The sequence below is a fragment of the Theobroma cacao genome, chromosome 7 (genome assembly GCF_000208745.1).
Source record: "Theobroma cacao cultivar B97-61/B2 chromosome 7, Criollo_cocoa_genome_V2, whole genome shotgun sequence".
NCBI lineage: Eukaryota > Viridiplantae > Streptophyta > Magnoliopsida > Malvales > Malvaceae > Theobroma > Theobroma cacao.
Window position 1 is genome coordinate 10,836,117 of NC_030856.1, and position 22,023 is coordinate 10,858,139.

The 22,023-nt window shown below is 31.3% G+C and overlaps 1 protein-coding gene across 1 annotated transcript; it reads right to left on the minus strand.

The window, feature by feature from the left end:
* LOC18594643 (receptor-like protein 12) lies at positions 14,735 to 17,536 on the minus strand. Its single transcript, XM_018124356.1, has one exon. The coding sequence runs from the start codon at positions 17,534 to 17,536 to the stop codon at positions 14,735 to 14,737; it is 2,802 nt and encodes a 933-aa protein (XP_017979845.1).

Genomic DNA, 22,023 nt, shown 5'->3' on the forward strand with positions numbered 1-22,023 from the left:
ATGACAAGAAATAAAGAGATGAATAACAAAAATTGTTAATGGTGGGAATAACAAAAATTGTTAATGGTGGAAAATTCAAAATAATAAATAACATGCAATTAAAGTTCAAATACTTTGTGGTATAAAATATAATAGGTTAATAAATGATATAAGATAGTTAATTAGAAGGAAAAAAGGATAAATAATAATAATAATAAATAGATAAAAAATAAAAATAAAAATAAATAATAAAAATAAACTTCACAAACATAACATATATTTTTATTGCATCATGCATACCATGGCACGTAGATATTTTTGTTTGCAAGCATAAGTCCCGATGATGGGATTTTTTGAAGATTTTGCGAAGGTGAGTTTCTTTTGGAAAGCTGCCTAGATGAAAAGATGTTCCCGGATCCCACCAGTATGATGGGAGGGCTCGAGAAACATTTTTAATAAAAAGGCTTTTACTCATATTAGGTTTATTATTCACGAAAATATTACTTTTAAAGAAAAAACGTACGGTAACCTCGATGATGGAAATTATTCGTTGAATTTGCGAAGACGAATTTCTCAGATAATTCTCTAGGTGAGAGAATACCTCGAATCCCACCAGTATGATGGGCTGATCTGGGAAAATATCCTCGATAAAAGGTTATTCGTCCGACATTTTTAATCTCATATCATCTTGCCTCACATTTGCATTCCATTCTAGGTAAAATAGAAGATAAAGTAAGCAAATAATAACTAAGGAAATATAATAAAAGCCCTATAGGATAATCTAAAAATAGTACTGTTCATGAAACGGGCATCCCGGGGGTGCTAATCTTTCCCCGGGCATAACCGTACTCCCGAACCTAGATCTAAAAAAACGTAGACCAATTTAAGATTCTCTCGGCGGGCTTAAATCTAATTAAGACTCTGCCGATTAGAATTGAATCAATAGGTGGTCAATCACACATAGTAAAAAAGATTGGTGACGACTCCTAGTTATAGAGTTTTCACTCGCGTCTGGCGGTCAGGTTCTAGGACCCGAATGTTACGACAATAACAAAAACTCGAAATTGCATAGAAAGTTTTAGCAAAACTAATTAAATCATTGATTTGCCATGTGATATATGGTTAGAGACTTAGAATCATTGATTTGCCAAGTGAGTGTAACGATCGCAGCTGATGACGAGGCTTGACCACAACTTTCTATTTCTAATTTCATTCCTTTTATCTTGAGACACAAGACATTTGGTTACTTTTGTTAAGGGATAAGACCTTAAATCCAGTTTGTGAAGTTTTTTGATTAAAAATAAATAAATAAAAATTTAAATTTGTAGACCAAGTTATAAATGCAAATCCTCTACTCCTATAACAAGAAATCGCAATTGCGTTGAAACTTTTAGCAAAATCAAATGGTGGAAGCATTTTTAAAGAAAGTTTCCCTTGACCGTGCAATAAAAAGAAAATGACATTATTTTTTTTCCTTTTACGGTTGAAGAGAAGGCAAAAATCTTGAATTAAGAAAAAAGTTTCAGTAGTGAAATTAATAGAATAAGAAAGAATAGATTTTCTTAAAACCATTATTAATGCGAAGAAACATGGTGGTGCTCTTTAGAAGTTGGGATAGAGAAGGGGGTAGGAAATTGCCATAATAGTGACATTATTTGTCCCATTTTTGGTCCATGAATCATTCATCATTTGACGTGACGTGGCTTGAACGTAATTGGAAGGGTCTATCTCCATTTAGAAAATGTGATATTTCAAGTTCAATAACTGAGTAGATAGGATTGAAATTTCTTTATATATCTCAATCTTGTAATAGTGACCGCTAAAAGACAGGATGGAAATAGATAATTGTATTTGTTTTTTTAATTTTTATGATAAGGTTACATATTAATTATATGAAAAATTCCATTCAAAAAAAATTATATGAAAAAATTTATATTAACAATTAGGTAACTTACATTATATACATTCATAATTTATATTAACTATAATAACTTAGACTAAAGTGATATGGATGAGACACACAATATGATATAAGCCAGAAAGAGAGGGAAAGATTAAAAGCAGAGGGGGAAAAATGGAAAACATTTGAAACGAATTTTTTTTTGGTGTAAAATGAAAGAAGTACATTTGCGAGAATAAGGATTCAAACCTAAGGTTTATAGAAGTGGCGTTTTGGAGTCATGTGGTAACAATTGTAGCGTATTCTTAAGCTTATAGAATGAGTTGCATATTCCTACAGTGTTGATATATCACTTACTTCCTATACTTTGAGGTTGGAAATGATGATTAATAATTTTGAAGGTTTTACTCTGAAACTGATGGAGATTTGTTACGATGGATCCAGAGATTTTTCTCCCTCATGACCAAGTAAACATGTCAACTCCTTTCGAGTCATGTTAGCGTGTTAGTTTGGGGTTGAAACTTTAATCAGCGTGCGTAATATATAAAGAGCGTAAGGACCGGGGTCAATTGACATGATCTGTCCCAACTCCCAATTCATTAGTAGAAATCTTCACCAAGACATTTAATAGAGCTTATCTTGGTCCATCCATTGCCAAAGATGATCAGCTCTATGGACGTATATGTCCTCATTGTCACAACTCCCAAAATTTGTATTCTTATAAGTCAATGGAGTCTTTCAAAGGCTGCGCATTGGTTTTAGTTCGTTTCTGGGGCTGTGAAGAATAATGCAGTCCGTTCTCGGCAGTTTGGTTCCCCTTTTCTGATGTTTTGTGGTCCTGGATGAAGCCCACATATTATGTGTCTCCGTTCTTCATCAATAAATTCTTTCTACTAAAAAAAAAATTATTTATTCAAAAAGAAAAGCATTAAAACTAACAAGGGATTTTCAATTTCCACCCAAACCTCTAAAATTATCAAATTAAAAAAAATAAAAGAAATAAATTTCTCTCCTTTTCAATATCTCTTTCCTCTATTATTATTGATAGTGCTATAATTAAAAACCAAATAAGTTTTTAAAAATTTCCCTTGACCGTGCAATATAAGGAAGACTTTTGTTGACTAAAACTTGATGTTTTAATGTGGTTAAAACAATAACTGAGTATAACATGTGACAAGTGGAATTCCAAGTATTACAGCAAGGCTATATAGGTTATGTAATAATTAAATAGACAGGTGACAATAGTCTAACTCTACTTGTACATTAAATTAAATTTAATATTATGATCTTAAACAAGAAGAAAAAAAAGAGTTATGATATGTTAACTGAACATTCCTAACAATATTAAAAGTCTTTTTTTTTCGTAAGTTTTTTGTATGATTTACTAATCTAAACAATCAATTTATAACATGTTAAGGTATTTAGTTTTGTTCATTGGTTTTTTATATTAGATTATAATTGTAAGTGTCACGAACAGAAAGATGATTGTGAATGTACAGCTTTTTTTTTTTTTTGAAGAAAAAGAGAATTTGTTAGACGTCACTAGACCTTACATGCCAATAAAGTCTATGTATACGCCGAATGATGAATGGAATATATCAGATAGTTAGTCTCTAGACCTTATCTTAGATGCCACTAAAGTCATTTTGTTGATTGAGAAATCTGTAATAAATTAATTACAAGGAGAACCTGCTACACTTCAATTATGTGGCATCCTTATAATTAACGTGAAAAGTTGAGTACCTAACACTGCACTTCTTGAACGGCACCGTAACTCCAAATGTACACTAAGAGATTAACAAATAAACTAGTAATTAAGGTTTATTGTTTTATAGATATTCACGCTAATGGCTTTTTAATATATATATATATATATATATATATATATATGTCTATACAATAATAATAGTAATAANNNNATATATATATATATATATATATATATATATGTCTATCCAATAATAATGATAAAGTAGTTTTAATTATATCCAGGTAGTGCTGAACTGTGATAAAAGCTAAACCCTTTCTCAATCACACTTTCCCTGCCTTTGTATTACATTTTTATACTGTTTTACGTGGTTAATTGAAGGCATTAAACAAAGAAGTAAAAGTTGGAATCTGATTCAACTTTGTAACCAAGACTTTGATTCTTCCTATTTTTTTTCTCGTCCGTGCAAAGATTATTACCTCCTATGGGTTAAATACTTGATTTTCATAAGATTTATTTTTTTTATCAGTAAAAAAAAAAAAACTTATTAATAGTGAAAGCTAAAACATTATTAAAATCTTCAAAACGAAATTAATCACTGAAATATAGATAAAACACTTTAAGAAAAAATGAAAAAAAGAAAATCAACGTCCAAAACGATGACAACCCACTCGAAAAATCATCTCAACTCAAAGTTATCATCAGGCATGAAACATTTCATCTTGATCAACACCAAATTTAACAAGAGAGTCCACCAAATTGTAAGCTTCTCTAAAGTTATGCAAAAAACCAATAACACCAATAATTTTCCTTACGTTGTCAATTTCATTACAAAGTATCATTTGTCCCATAGTCGAAACTTTTTATTGCACATCCAGGAAATTGCCGCCTTGGAAATTGCCGCATAGTTTTTAAACCAACCTAACCTAATGAAATAAACAGCTAAAATGCATAATTTTCCATCGATAGTTTTGTTTTAATGGAATTCTGTTGGTAATTTCTCAAGAAATTTGGTCAGTAATTTAATTTAGTCATGATCAATAATAAGGAATTTTGTCAAAACCTACAGAATTCTGTAAGTATTTACTAAAGGAATTTCATCGGTACTGTAGTCATTACTTACAGATTTCTGTTGAAAATTACCAACGAAATTCTATCGGTAATTTACTCATTACCTATGGATTTTTGTTGGAAATTACCAACAAAATTTTATCGGTAATTTAATCATTATCTACGGATTTTGTTGGAATTACCAACGGAATTCCTTCAATAATGTAATTTACTCATCATCAATAATTATGTTTGTTAGTAATATATGGTTAGAGAACAATAAAATTTCCCTTGGCCATGCAATAAAAAGAAAAAGACTTTATTTTTTATCGTTTCTGGTTGGAGGGAAGGCAAAAATCTTGAATTAGAAAAAAATGGTTCAATAGTAAGATAGAATAAGAAAGAATTGATTTTCTTTTTCGGTGTTATGTTGAAACCGAATATGTCCTAACACCATTATTAATGAGAAGAAACATGATGGTGCTCTTTATAAGTTGAGATAGAGAAGGAGGCAGGAAAATGCTATGGAAGATCTCTATTCAGGTTTAAGTGACTTTATCTATCCCACTATTATAGCAAGAATCTTGACTAAGACTTAAAATTTTTGTTTTGGTCCATGAATCATTCAAAGTTTGACGTGGCTCGAACGCAATTGGAAGAGGCATTCTCTATTTAGAAAATGTGGTATTGCAAGTTCAATAACAGAAGACAAGTTTGAAATTTCTTCATATATCTCAATCGTGTAATACTGACCACTAAAAGATAGGATGGAAATAGACAATTGCTTTTTTCTTGATAAAGTTACATATCAATTATATGAAAAGTTTATATTAACAATTAAATAACTTACATTATATATATTCATAATTTTTTTATATTGCAATACTAATTATAATAACTTAAATTAAAGTGATATGGATGAGTCACACCATATGAAATAAGCCATAAAGGGAGGGAAAGATAATAAGCAAAGGGCTAAAAAAAAGGAAAACATTAATTTGAAACAATTTATTTTTGGTACAAAATAAAGAAGTACAATTGCGAGAATAAGGATTCAAACTTTGTTCTTCAATTACTGAGCCAAACTTAAATTGTCACTTAAAAAAACAAGTTTTATCAACAGAATCCATTCTATTGATAACAATCCATTGGCAATCATCGACAAAACAATATTGTGAGGAATACCAACAAATTATCGACAGAAAATGCCAATGAAATGACATTCGTCGGTAATATAAGTACGCACATAAATAGTAAGATGGAGTGAAATTTACTAACAGAAACTGTCTATCGATAATAGGTTACAGAGTAAATTTGCCAACCATGTTACCAATGGATTACCTAGTTGGTAATGTGGTTAGACATTGGTATGCTTATCAAAGGATTTGTTGACAGAATTTTCGTCGATATTTATTTTTTAATTACCGATGAAATATTCCGTTGGTGATTTAGTCAGAAATAAATCTTAAAATTCACACATGAGATTTTCCCCCATTTATGCCTATTTTAATTACAAACGGAATCTTCTGTTGCAAATTCGACTATAATTAAAATAAAAATTCACACACAAGATTGTTTCCTCCATTTATTCCTATTTTAATTATCAACGAAGTTTTCGATCGATGAATCCGTCGGTAATTAAAATAAAAATCCCCATGTAGGATATCTCTCCCTTTGCTCTTCTATCCCTTCTCCTCTCTATCTCCTTCGCTTTCCACCTAATCCTATTGGCCGATCATTCACCCCACCTGAGTGCGCTATCCACCGACGACAAACCCACCCTTGACGGCCGACAACCCACGTTGACCACTGCACAGCTCTCCCACTTTCAGCTCCCCTTCCTCACTTTCTCCCTCTTTTCCCAACTGCTTGTTCGGTTGCCCTTGATCATTGTTGAACCTCCCATCCAGTCAACATTCATCTTCTCCTTTCTTGTATTCATTTCACTCATACTCAAGCTGGTAAGATTTTAGTTTTTAAGGATTGAAAATTTTTTGATTTAGCTTGCTTGAATTTTACTATTTGCTTTGGGGTTTTAGAGATTTTTTTATGAATTAATATAATCGTGATTATTTGTTTGAATGTTGCTGGCATTATTGTTGATTTGTTGTTTCAAGGTAAATCGGTTGTTGATTTGTTGCCGGCATTTTTTTAGCTTAGGGTTTGAATTTAGGGTTTGTATATTAGGTTCGATTTGTTGTGGGCATGATTTGTTTCTGGCATGATTTTGGGAAAATATTTTGTTGTATGTTGCTGGTTGAGTTTATGTTGTTGTACTTTGGGAAAATATTTTGAAGTTATGTTGAAAATATTTGGGATTTGTTACTATTTGTTGGTTGAATTTTAATCAAGCAAAATTTGCCTGATTAAAATGTTTGCTAGTTGAATTAAAATGTTGGCAGTTTTAACCAAAGTATAGTAATTAAGCAAAATTACTAATTTTTAGTAATTAAGCAAACTTCCGTAATCTAGTAATTGATTAAGCAAAGTTTAGTAATTAAGCAGATATTTAAACTAATGGAATTACATTTTAGTAATCAAATGGAATTAAGGAAATGGAAAATTGATTTAGGAAATAAGTAATTAACTAAATTAGTAATACTATTTAATTTAAAAATATTTAAATTAATTAAGGTTTTAATGAATTAATTAAATAATTAAGTTAATTAAGTAATGTAATGTATTATAAGTATTTAAGCAATAAATTAATTATATAAATTAATTAATTGTTTAGGGTTATAATTACAAAATTTTACTAGTTTTGAAGATTCATGTATTTGTAAATAATCATTTAATCAATTAATTAAATTAGTAATTTAACAAATCGAATGACAACAATTAATCAATTCAAAATGTATTAGTAAATTTAGTAAAATTTAAAAGAATTTCCACTAATTAAGATTTTTAAATTAATTAAATGATTTAACAAACCAAATGAAAAAAAAGTTTTTTTGGAAGTGCAAATGAAAAAAAAGTTTTAGTAGTTAAGCAATTAAATAATTCTAGTATTTAGTTGGATTTTGTTTTCAATTGATGTTTGTGTTAACATCTAATAACGGACGACATCATATATCAATTATAATATTTTTCTTAGAATAGAACAAGATAGGAGTTGGATATATTACTGAGTCAATTTGAGTGGAATTTTTATGATAGAATTTGTGAATGGGATAGATGAATTTATGTCATTTGCATTCAATCAACCAAGATACGTGATTGAGAATAAGATCAATTATCCTTGCTCTCAGTGTATAAATAGCAAGTTCTTGGTTGTTAATAAGATTCAGGAACACTTATTTCATAAAGGGTTTACCAGTTTGTACACAATATGGGATGCACATGGTGAATCGTTCCATGCCGGCCAATTATCGGGACATTTTGTTGATGAGCAGAACAAAGTCGTTAATGAACTCAAAGTAGAAAATCCAATGCTGAAATGGTTATGGATGCTTTACGATCGGAGTTTTAGTTCAATGATGAGACCTTAGATGAACCGATCTTTCCTGAGGATCCAAATCCAAACACTGAATCTTTCTTTTCGTTCTTAAATGATGCTAATGTAGCTTTATGGGTTGGATACGAAAAGCACACAAAATTGTCAACTATCCCAATTATTGAATATGAAGTTAGAATGTAACATGAGTGAGGCATGCTTTAATCGTCTAATGCAGCTAGTGAAGGAGATGTTGCCTTTTGATAAAGCATTACCAGAAAACTTCAATAAAATGAAGACACAGTGGAAGGTACTTAGGCTCAGTAATTAGAAAATTCATGCATGTAAGAATAATTGTGTGTTGTTTTATAACAAATATTACAAGTTGTCTTATTGTCCATCTTGTGGTCATCTTTGGTATAAACCGGATAAATCAAAAGGAGAAAAGGAGAAAAAATTCCTTTTAAGATTTTGAAACACTTTCCACTAACACTGAGATTACAAAGGCTATATATGCTAGGGAAAACTGTAGAACATATGACATGGCATGCCACACACCAATCTAATGATGGAGTGCTAAGGCATCCTATTGATAGTGAGGCATGGTAACATTTTAATTGCACCCATCAGTCTTTTAGCATTGAGCCTTATAGCGTTAGACTTAGTTTATATCTAAATGGTTTTAGTCCATTTAGGTCGACAACGAAATTATATTTTGTTTGGCTTGTAATGGTCACTTTCTATAACTTACCTCCGTGGATATGCATGAAGCAACCATACATCTTTCTTAGTATGGTCATCTCGAGAAGGATAAGTCCTAGACAAAACACTGATGTGTTCCTTCGACTTCTTATAGATGAGTTAAAAGTTCTATGGGATGAACGGGTGGTCACGTATGATGCCTTTACTCACTAAAATTTTATTCTATGAGTAGCACTCTTATGGACCATTAATGACTTCCCTGCATATAGTATGTTGTCCAAGTGGAGCACTCATGAACATTTATCATGTACATATGCATGGAACATGAAAAGAGTTTCTTCTTGGAGTACGAGAGGAAGACTTGTTTTTTTATTATCATCGAAAATTCTAGCCAATGGATCATCCTTTTCGTTGCCAAAGAGATAAATTTAAAGAACATGTTTAACGTGACCTTTCAATTCCTCAGTTATTCGGTGCGAAGATCTTGGAATGATTGGAATCAATTCCAAATATTACGTATAAGTCAAAAGTGGGTGACCAAAAGTTATCGGGTTTTGGTCAAACCCATAATTGGACTACGAGAAGTATATTTTGGGAGTTACCATATTGGCAAACGAATCTCATTCGTCACAACTTCGTCACAACTTAGATGTGATGCATATTGAGCGTAACGTATTTGAAAATACATTCAAAATGATGATGGGTGTTACGGGGAAGACGAAAGACAATATCAAAGCTTGTCATGATTTAGAGGTGTATTGCTGGCATTCGAAATTGCATTTAATTGAAAATAATGGTAAACTTTTAAAATTGATAGCCTTATGCACTTTGACTAAAGAGCAACAAAAAGTTGTGTGTGCTTAGGTGAAACAATTAAGATTACAAGATAGGTCGCCTTTAACATAACAAACTGTGTGAATAAGTAGGAAAGCAAATTTTATGGGATGAAAAGTCAATGATTGTCACATTTTTCTGCTGCGGTTGCTCCCAATTGCCTTGCGTGATATGATCCCTAACATTATATGGAGTGCAATGGTTGAGATCTCACATTTCTATCATGATGTATGTGCAACCGAACTGCGTCTTAAGCATATCAATGCATGGGAAGGGAAAATTGTTGAAATCATTTGCAAATTAGAAAAGATTTTTTCCCTTGGTTTTTTCAACTTAATGAAGCATTTGCCGATCCACTTGCCATACCAAGCTAAGGTTGGAGGATCAGTACATTATTGATGGATGTATTTGTGTGAGAGGTAAACCCTTAAACCCATACATGTAATTTAAATTTTTAGGGGATTTGACAATTATAACCTAATATCAAACGTTGAGTTTAGGTTTTTAAAGCATTTGAAAAAAGAAGGTGAAAAATCGAGCATCGATGGAAGAATCCATTTGTGAAGCACATACCATCGAGGAAATATCATTTTTTTGTTCGATGTACTTTGAACCTACAATCACAACAAGAATGAATCGAGTCCCATGGAAATGATGATGACAGAGATGTTGATGCCAACGAATGTCTCTCAATTTTCACTTATCCTAGTCGACCTTTAGGTCAATACGAGAAACGACACTACCTAGAGGAAGATGAGTTTTACACAGTCGAACTATTTGTACTAATAAAATGCGATGAGATATTATCGTATATTGAGTAAGTGTAAGTTTAAGCAATAATATAGAAAATTGTAATTTGGGGAATGATATTAATTCTTGATTATTGTTCCTCTTAATTATAGAATGTTCGATGATATGGTTAAAAGAGAACAGTACGATATATCTGAGACAGAATTGGAAAAGTCCGTGACGCATCATTTCGTAATTGGTTTAAGCAATATGTAAATTTTATTTAATAAGTCAATTTGATTTTGTTCATTTAATACTTCAAATAATTGAAAGTCATGTAACTTTTTTGTTAGTTTGCCAACATGTGAGTGAAATTGATTCTCGTGTTGTAGACATCTTTCATGGACCTGGTTGTATGGCAAGGTGTTTTAAAGGTTATTATGTCAATCGATACAAGTTTCACACATCAAATTATGGTCACAATAGTAAAACGATGAACAGTGGTGTCTGCATCAAGGGAAGTTGTTATAATAATTACGATCATGACTTTTATGGATTGTTAGTTGATATCGTTGAGTTAGAATACTTTGGTGTCAACAACCAAGTTATGTTGTTCAAATGCCATTGGTTTGATATTGACAAAAGTGTTCAAGTTGATCCTATTCATGGTTTGATCGAAATTGAGTATAACCTAATTCTTGCGAGCGATGAGCCTTTTGTTTTAGCTAAACAAGCAACTCAAGTGTACTACACTCCATATCCATTAAACAAAAGAGATCGACATGATTAGTGGGCAGTGTTCAAAACAAAGGCTCAAAGTCAATTTCTTATTACAGATAATGAGCAAAGTGATAGAAAAACAATCAACCTTAACAAATGGGTGAATCAAGAAGATGAAGTTTTCTTTAATTCACAATTTGATCATAATTCGATCAACCTTGACAATAATACAATTCTTCTTATTGGGGAATATGAAAAGGTTAATACGGTGGTCGATGTTGAACATAATGAAGAATATGATGAATATGATGAAGCTAAAGAAGAGTGTGATGAGACAAAGGAAGAATCAGATGAACAAGATGAAAATAATGTAGATGATGATGAATATGAGAATGAAGAAAATGAATTACCTTGTTCCAATAATGATTGATGGATCTTTTGGTTTTCTAAAAACAATTGTATGAATTTATTTTTTTCGTCTATGACATTTAAATTAATGTCTATATGCATATTCTATTTTTTATATTTATACTAATAGTTGTACTTTTTTTTTCGTACTGGATAGACATGGTTACAGTGAAGAAGAAGATGAAAGATTGCTTTCGAGCCAGTAATAGCACTGGCCTTTCGGTTGCTTGACATTTTGTGTAAGAACTTTTGCTTCTTTTTCCCCCTAAATCACAAACTCCACCTATAACAACAGATACTGCAGTAGTACAAGTTGAGATTCCAATGCCAAGTCTGACTACTCCAGTCCAAACCCTCACTTTGGATGCTGCTATGGCATCCAACATGTTGTAGTCTAAGTGCAAAGGGTCAAGTTTCGATTTACTAACTCTGACTCATCAAAACTGACGGATACTTCTACATCCTCTTAAAGGGAGTTAAGTTTTTGTACTCTAATTTATTTTATTAATATTATATGCAGTCAATTTAGTTAATTAATTTATGCATTTTACTAAAACATACTGACAATTCCTTGCCATTTTGCCCTACACCAGAAATAGCTGGTGCATGCTTTTATTTTAATACTACAAAAATCGTTCACTTTAATAATACAATTGTTTATATTGTTAATGTATTTTTATGTTTACAAGATGAGGAAAAACAACACCAGGTCACATTTTCTGAACTCTTTTAATGCACTCACAAACAACAGAAAAGTACCAGAGAATTTATGGACTACAGGTTCAATAATGTTTGTGTAAGTAAAACGTGTGTATGTGTATATATATATATTTCATCTATAAATTACTTACCAATTATAGAACTTAATAATTTTTAACTTCATTTCTATTTGTAAGAATCATGCACTTTGGCTATATCGCAGAAGTACGGTGACAAGCCATCGACCCGATCGAAGTTTGATCCAGTGGCTTGGACTGAGGGCATTGGAGTGCCCACCAGCACTAGGACCTACGTTTACGAATTTGGCACTAGAGTCCTCGCTTTGAGACTTCTAGCTACATCTGCGACATCTAAATCTACTTGTGGCCCTCCTCCTACACCACTTCCTCTTACTCCTGTGCCTAAGCCTAAAGGTTATAGCGAAATGGTTATCGACGTCAAGGACTTGAAAACATCTTTTAACAGACTTAGTTACTTGTTCATGGAGGTAATTGTATCGAGAAGATTGTTAGACGCCTTCAAGCTTTCCTCATCACACTAGTTGGATCTGCAACCTTCACCACAGTAACAGCAACAGTAGCCACTTCCACTCCCTTAGTGAGATTTGTATTTATATTGAATGTTTACATTTGTATTACATTTTCATTTTTTCTATATATATGCATTTTTGTATTTGCTATATGTTTCCTTTATCAATGACAACATCATATAAAGATTTTATTATGAACAGGACCAAATTTGATTCCAAAAAAAATGTTCTATGGGTATTATCGATAAATTTCATCATTTACCGATGGAATCACCGACAGAATTCATCTTTTGTTGACGAAATTGTTGCCATTGTCGACGGATAATGCTTGTAAGCTTCCAAGCAAGATCTGTTGGCTATCTGTCAGTATTTTCCAATGAAATAGTCGACTAAATAGCTCGGTCGATAACCACATACGAAATTTCTAATGGGTCTAAATTCATCAATATTGTTATCAATGAAATTTACCGACAAATTTTTTTCCTTACTGATGACATCCCAATCGATGGATTTGAGTCTTTCCTTACAAAATTCCTTATGGAATTTTTGGTCGGTAAGTACTCGACGGAATATTCCATGGTCGACCTATTTGCTTTTATCGACAATAACTTCTTCGACTAACAATTGATGAAAAATTTTGTTGGTATTTTCATCAATAATTCTCTTTACCAACAAAATCATCAGTATTAGTGATGAAAATATTAATCGGTAATAGCTTTTTTTTTGTAGTGAATATGATATATAAGAAATAACATATAAACTATTTATGGAATTTTTAAATTTTATGAATGAAATTAAATGGCTTTTACATGTCCCTATAGGTTATGTAATAATTAAATAGACATGTGACAATGGTCTAACTCCACTTGTAAAGTTTACAGAGTCCATCACTCGTATAGAGAACAATAGTCCATGTATGTATTGGTCTCTTTAAATTTTATATCTCAAATTTTAAAATTCTAAAATTTTCATTAATTATGAAATTAATTTTAATTTTATGGTCTTATATATGAAGAAAAAAAAATTTGACACGTTAACTAAAAATTCCTAAGAATATCAAAAGGGATTTTGTTTTTGTATGATTTATAAATCTAGACAATCAATCTATATTTGTATAGAGTTAAGATTGTTCACTCATTAGAGAGTTAACTGATCAAAGAAGAGGAAGATTTTAATACATTGAACCCCAATAGTTATTCTAGTTAATATTGTTTCTATTGTCAAATCATTTGTTAAGAATCAAATACATTTTTGAATTTTAAATTTATGTTTTGGTAGATCTAGATTAGTATAAATTAATTATATGTAAACAAATAACTCTTTAAGCTTTTAAATTTAGGTTTGAGTCCCATCTTATATGAGTTTAGTTCAACATTGTATTAATTTGTTGATCTATTTAGTTTTGTTCATTGGTTTGTTATGTTGGATTATAATTGTAAATGTCATAAATGAAAACATGGTTGTAAATTTGCAGCTTGTCTTTTTGAAGAAAAAGAGGATTTGTTAGTCACTAGACCTTACGTGAATGTCAATAAAGTCTATGTATATGCCCAAAATGTGACGTGTATTTAATGCTAATAAAGTCATATCAAACAGTTAGTTTCCAGACCTTATCTTACATGCCACTGAAGTCATTTTGTTGATTGAGAAATCTTGTACTAAACTAATTGCAAGGAGGACCTGCTACACTTCAATTATATGACATCCTTATTAGCGTGGAAACTTAAGAGTACCAAACATTTAGGTTGCTTGATAAACTTCATGTTATCCAATTGTGCTTTTTAAGCCATTGCTGTTATAACTAAGAAGAATAAAGATGGAGAAAATAGCATTGCTCAGACTTTTTAATTTCTGTTTTTCCCATTTACCTTTATTTTGACAATGCATAATGATATGGCAGTCTATTGACGAGCCTCTCCATTTGCATAGGTTACTACAATACTACTAACAAACTGTTGAAAACAACAAGTAGCAATACTTACAATTATGACAACTCAAGAATCTCATGAAAAGATACATAGATCATAACCTTAAAATATTCGTTCTCCCCTCCCTTTTGCCAACAATTTGCTTAGAGCTATGACCACCTTCAACCAAGGTTACAAACCATTTGGGTTTTCTCGCTCGAAAAGCAACATATCCCATAGCCACTCCAAAAATGAATCCAAATCCATAACCAATCAAAACCACTTCCCATCCAAATTCGAACTTTGAACCATCCTCATTGTGCGAGTTCATCGATGGTGGTGGTTGTCGTGGCTCATTACTGCTGCAAGCTATAGAGAGTGGAAGTCCACACAATCCCTTATTTCCTTCGTATGAACCATTTTCAAAAGTGTTGAACTGCTTGCCTTGTGGTATAGGTCCAACAAGTTGATTATTGGAAACGTTGAAGAAGGAAAGAAATGTCAAATCTACCAGCTCTCTTGGAATTTGCCCATCCAACTTATTAGACGAAAGATCTAACCATTCAAGCTGAGTCAAATTTCCAAGGGACAGTGGGACATGATCAACGAGATTGTTATGAGATAGGTTAAGTCCTCGGAGTGAATTAAGCTCTCCAATAACTCTTGGAATCTCTCCTTCAAAGTTGTTTCCAGAGAGATCAATGGTTGTCAATACAGTTAAAATCTTAACCAATTCAATCTCCAACCCTTTTACGACTAAAGCAACAGAGTAATCATACGAGTAATCATATGCATTATCTCTTTCCTCCATGTAACGCACAGCTTTGGCCTTGTCAAGATTCATCATTCCTTTAAAATTTTTTATAAAACTGATTGGTAAAGGACCAAAAAAGTTATTCTGGGAGAGATCAATGATTCGCAATTTTGAAAGAGATTGCGGATTTTTAGAAGCACCTATCAAACCTTGGAATTTATTGGAATGTAGTACAAGCACTTGCAACTCTGATAGTGCTACGATCCAATGAGGAAAAGTATCGTTTATCTTGTTGTTGCCAAGATCTAGCACTTCCAAGTCTTTGCAATTGCTGATTGATCGAGTCAGTGGCCCTTCCAAATGATTGCTATTCAAGTTCAGATTCTTCAGTCCACATCCTCTTGCAAATGTTGGGGGAATGATTCCATGGAGCTTATTCATCTTCAAATTCAACGATGAAAGACTTTTGCTAAAGCTTCCAATACATTGTGGGATGATTCCACTCAAGTTATTATGAGACAAATCGAGAATCTCAAGAAATTTCATATTGCAAACACCAGAAATTTGGCCATAAATTTTATTGTTGGAAAGGTCTAAAACTTTTAAAACTTTTGACCCTTCCAGAAATTTTGGAAATTCACTGATGTTGCAAGACTTTAAAATCACATGCTCAAGATTTGGTAAAAAAAAATTCACGCTGTTGTTGGAGCTTATTAGTGATAGGATATTAGATGAAAGTACAACCAAGGTGAGATTCAGAAGCTTTGAGAATATGTCCCAACTTATTGTACCGTTTAGACTATTTGATGATAAATCAAGAAAAGTAAGGTTTACAAGTTTCGATATTGAGCTTGGAATGGTTCCTTGAAAGGTGTTATTTTTGAAATTTATGTAGTCCAAAACACTTTGTTGGAATTCTTTGATATGACCAATGAACTGGTTGTTTCCAAGATCTAAAAAATTTAAACTTGGATGGGTATAAAGCCAAGATGGTGTTGTACCGCTAAGTAAGTTATCAGATAAATCTAGAAATCCTAGATTTGGAAATGCGTTTGGATTATCAGGAATGCAACCCTCTAATCGGTTAAAATTAAGAGCAAGAATTCTCAGTTGTGTGAGGTTTGTAAGTGAAGATGGTATCTTACCACTAAAATTGTTATATGAAAGGAATAAAAAACTAAGGTGAGATAGATTTCCTAGTGATCTTGGAATTGATCCAAAAAAGTTAGATCTAATGAGACCCAAACCACGTAAAGACTTTAGATTGCCAATTGATTCTGGCAATTCTCCAGAGAAAGACGTACCAGATACAAGCAAATCCTCAAGAGGACTACTCCAATTGGAGTTTGGAAGCTGACCACTGAGACTAGGATTGTTAAACAATGTGAGGTACTTGATTTTGGGAAGATTGAAACTGTTCTCTGGAAATGTTCCACGTAAATCACAACCAGTGAGACTAACAGATGTGAGAGAATAGGATAGATTCATGAAGGAGTTAGGATCAACGGATGACATGTTTATTCCATCAAAAGAAATATCTCTGACCTCTGTTAGATTCCGAAAAATTCCATTTAGAGTGGATTGCTCAAGTTTCAGAACTGATTCAAATGATTGAGAGATAAGATCAATAGCTGAAGCGGATGAAAGATCCAGGGAAACTAATTTGGATAGATAGGAGATTTCATAGGGAACTCGACCGGAAAACCAAGAACGGGAAAGGTCGAGGTGTGTTAAGCTTGCAAAGAGACCAAACTTGGATGAAATTTTGGATTTCTTAAAATCATTGACAGATAAGTCGAGCCTTTGCAAGTGTGAAAGGAGGAAGAGGCTGCTGTTTGAAGGGAGTGTGCCAGAAAGCCAGCTGCAACTTAGGTCAAGGCTGATTACTTGACCGGTGATGTTGTCACAATTGACTCCATCCCATAAGCAGCAATCTATACTCTCCCTCCATGAGTTTGTCTTAGGATAAGATCTAATTTCACAATGTTTGGAAGCAGTTTTGTTGATGGAGAAGAGGGCTTTGAATTGGATCAAGGCAGCACTTTGGTCATGAGAGCACAATTGTGTTGCTGAAGAGGAAGATGAAGAGGATGGAAGAGTAGCTTGATAACTTAGAAATAATGGGAAGAAAAGTAATTGATAGAAGATTGGCAAGTATCTCATCTTGCTACTTCAAGGGTTATGTATAATGTGATGGTTAAGCGTAGTGAGAAGGCATTGATCATGAATATTTATAATAAGTCTAGAAGACATGTTATGGCATAGAATAGAAGAATGGTTGGCCTCAAAAGTCTTGAGGAAGGATAACATTTTGTCTCATTAACGAAAAGCTAGAAAGGATTGTTCAGAGAAATGAAAGTAGACTTTCCGCTGTCTTTCCTACAATCTTTTCCATCAAAAAAAAAAGAAAAGAAAAAGAATAAATAAAGTGGCTAAAAGGGGATTCTTCATACGAGGGCTATGATTATAATTTTTATGGATGGTAGGAAAGGCAAATTTCCGGATCCGCACTCTTTCAGATTGTATAGAGTTGAGACTAAAGCTCTCTGCCTGTTCCTTCTCGTTGGGCCTCAGCTGTAGGAGACTCAAGTCAATTGTTCTCATACACATTAATAAAATAATAATAAAAAAGAACTTTAACTTAAAGTCCCAACGACTTTTCTTAACAAAAATCCCAATTGTACTTAGGCCATAGAGGGCCTGTTTTGGATGGGAAAGGGGGGACAATGGAGAAAAAAGTGAGAAGGAACAAAAGGCCAGGCCAACCCAAGACCCGATGGATTGGCAAGTAAAAAAAAAAGGCCCAAGGAAGTAGGCTTAAGAAAATTAAGCCTCAAGAGACCAATGCCCAATTCAAGTGGGTCTTTTTTGAGGTAAAAATTCTTTTTGACCTAATTTTTTTATATAGTTATTTATTCATTTCTATTATTGTGTTTATTTTTTATTTAGAATTCTAAATCATTTAAATGTCAAATTAATGACTATTTGGTTAATTCTCTAGGATAAGGTTTTTCTTTGAAATATGTAGTGATATATTTTGAATTAATTTTCTTATGGTTATAATTTTTTACTCCAGCAAAGTGTTGGGAGAGTCTCCTAAAACTTTATTTCATTATTAAAATTAATTTAAATAATCATTAATAATAAAATAGAGGGTTCAGGGTAAGTAGGATTCAATAGATATAAATGGTAAAAAATAGGATAAAAATTATAAGAGTAATAGATAAATCAACAAAAATAATAATGAATTAATATATTTTTTAAAAAGGAAGAAGTATAAAAAATAAAAAAATAGTCTAAAAACACAAAAAAAATTAAATAAATAATAGAAATATATATTTTTCCAAAAAAAACAAATAAAATAATAAGATAAAAAAACTTTGCATAATCATCCTTCGTTATTTATTGTATCACATTCATTTGGAAATATTAATTCTTGTAAGTAATGAAAATTTGCAATGATGATACTTTTTTGAGAAAGTTATAAAGACAAATTTCTTAAAAAATTCTCTAGGTGAGAAAATATTTCTCAAGCCTTGAGAGCTTTTAGAAAAGTTTGTGACACAAAAATTTTTATTTAATATTTAATAAAATTAGAAAATTGCATCATTCATTACATGTTTGCATCATACGCATAAAAAAATTTAATTCAGCCCATAAATGAAAATCTTTGACAATGAGATTTTTAAGGAAAATTATGCAAACACATTCCTTAAAGATTCCCTATATGAGGAAATACTTCTAAATTATATCAAATTGTTGGGAAAATTTAAAAGAGTTTCCAATATAATAGATTTCATTTATTTAATAAAATCAATAAAAATATATTTTGGAGATAATGAGAACAATAATGGTGAAATAATAATACAAATTAATAAATGAAAAGAAAAACACAAAGTTCAAAATCAAGACTTTCTTCTCTCTCTATAAACCGAATGTATCTTATGACAAAGCCTACTCAAGAAAATAAGTTTGTTTTCTTGAATACTATTGAATTGAAGAAATTTTCTGAAGTCTCACCAGAATGTTGGGAAAGCATAGGAAAATGCTCCAATAATAATGTATAAAAAAATGAAAGAGAAAGACAAAATAAATAAATAAGGGAAACATAAGCAAACATGAAATTCAAGACTATTAATTAAAGTTAAAAGGAGACAATACATTATGATTAGTACCGTTCTTTGAATGGGTATTGCAAGGGTATTAATACTTTCCTTATACGTAACCATATTCTAGAATCTTAAAAACTGTTTTGTAGATCAGAAACTTTTTTTTAAAAATAACTTAAATCAAGTTTATATTTATTCATTCATGACTTTGGCTGTCGGTTTTTTGTTCATTGAAAATGGGCTCGTGGAGCAAAGCAATTTCAGGAATGTAAAGCTTTGCCGAATATGCAAGGGGCTTTGATGACTGGGTTTGGAGTGTCGAATGATGCTCCATTTTCTGCTGAAAATTTGAGTAGTGCAATGGTTCTGTTGATATGTTTTTATTGTTGTACTAATGTTGTTTGAAGTGAACCTGGTTTTGAGAACTTATGAATAGTGGGTTTTTGTGTTTTATAGGACTGGTTGATAGGCTAAGGACTTTGTTGATGTAAGTCTTCCAAGTTAAGGCTTCTATTTTTGTTGTTAGTTTGTTTTTGTATAAGGTAGGGAAATGATAGCATTGTTAGTTTCTTTTTCTGCAATAAATGTGGAATTTTTATTTATAATTCAATAACAACAATTGTCATATCTAATAAAAGCCTAAGATCTACCACAAGAAAATTATAGATAAAAGATACACGTACCTTAAAAACAATTCAAGTATCTCAACTTCAAAACAGATTAAATTTTAGATCAAGATTCAAGAACCTCAAAAACGATTCAAGTGTTTTGCCTCTAAAAAGATTTACGCTTCTTCTTTTTTTACAGTTCTCTATTTTCTAAAAACTGTTACTAAATAATTCTGATGGCCAACTAAGTAACAACCATTACTTTTATAGATATACTAATAGACGTGGATCCATTAGACCTAATCATAGTCCAATAAGACTTATATATAAAACTCGAAAGAAGAATATGCGTGAGATCCTTAAAAATCTCTCTTTACAGCTATAGGCCCAAGTCCTTGTCAACTCATAACTCATATTTTAGTTGGAATTTCATTGAATTTAATATTATTATTTATTTTCTTAAATTAATCAAGAAATCTTATTTACCTATTTGTTGCAATAATGTCCATCAATATATTGCAATTGACCTCTACAGAGAAAAGAATTATCAATGAGATCCCTTTCATTATAATCTTTACTAATCAGTCCTTTCACCATACCATATTCTTCATGGGCTTTATGGATAAAAAATTTTCTTTATTACATTCAATCCATGTAATACCAATTCATGACTTTCATTCCTATTGGACTTTAAAAAAATATTTTTTTTTTGCAAAAATACACTATTATACAATATTAATATAAATAATATATTTCTAAAACATCTTTTAGAAAACATACTGGCCGAATTTTTTGAGTCCAACAATCTTATAAAAATAGCTTGAATATTTTTCTCAATATAGAATGGTGAATCCTTTATTAAGTATCCAATATAACTTATTTAGTATGTACATAACGCAACATAGCAAGGTATAGCCTTAAATTCAATATCACATATTGGTAACATCAAAGTCATATATATACTAAATAAATTTTATTGACCTCTCAAGTTTAAGGATAATAAATAAATTGTAATAGAGCTATTTTTTAATTATTGATAGTGACAAACTTATATGGAGCTCTTTAATTGGATCATGTTCAATGAATGTATCTCATATACTACACCTACTTGTTTGCTTTAAGGTCACTACCTCAATGTTAGAGTTAAAACATTCTGTCATTATTTATAGAGCCATAATAAGTGTAGGCTTTAAATAGTTTGTCACATTTAGCCTATAACAATTTTGGCAAATAAGGAACTAAAGAATTATAACTCCTTACTTAACAGTTCATCAAATATTAGCATAGTTTTTCTACAATGTTATCAAATAATTTACTATCATATCATATATGTCATAAATAAATAAAATACCTATTAAAATATAATATATATGAAATCAGTAATTGATGTAGCAATTTATCTATCTAATAAATAAATAATAAAGTTAGTTTTTAACGGCATATGTCCAACAAGCATGTTGCCAATGGCTTATGGTGCAGCCAAATCTTTTGTTAGTGCTCTGTACTCTTACCCACACTAGTCACTTCATGCCACCAAAAGTCTTCTGTCAAACAAGTTAAAGACTTATCATGGCATAATTGGTAATGGATGAATAACTAAATGTTTTTTTAAAAAAATTTATGATCTAATTAAAAAGTAGATTCAATTAAGTGACCAAAGTGAAACAAAAGAATTAGTAATTAATTTATTTCAAATAAAATGATCGGATTTCTAGATCCACACGTTACGACAGAATCAATTCATCATGTTCTTTTTTGAAATTATATTGAAAATATATTTATTATTTGATCAAAAGGAATGTCATTTTCAAACTTTCTTTTACTAGTATTTTCGTGATTAACTTACTTTATGAGTTGAATGGTTTCTAATGGACTATATGCGTATAAGTTATCTGTAAGTTAGATTTATAATCTACAATCTATTAATTATATG

Coding starts and splice junctions, on each gene's coding strand:
- LOC18594643 (XM_018124356.1), bottom strand. CDS start 17,536: ATGAGATACTTGCCAATCTTCTATCAATTACTTTTCTTCCCATTATTT.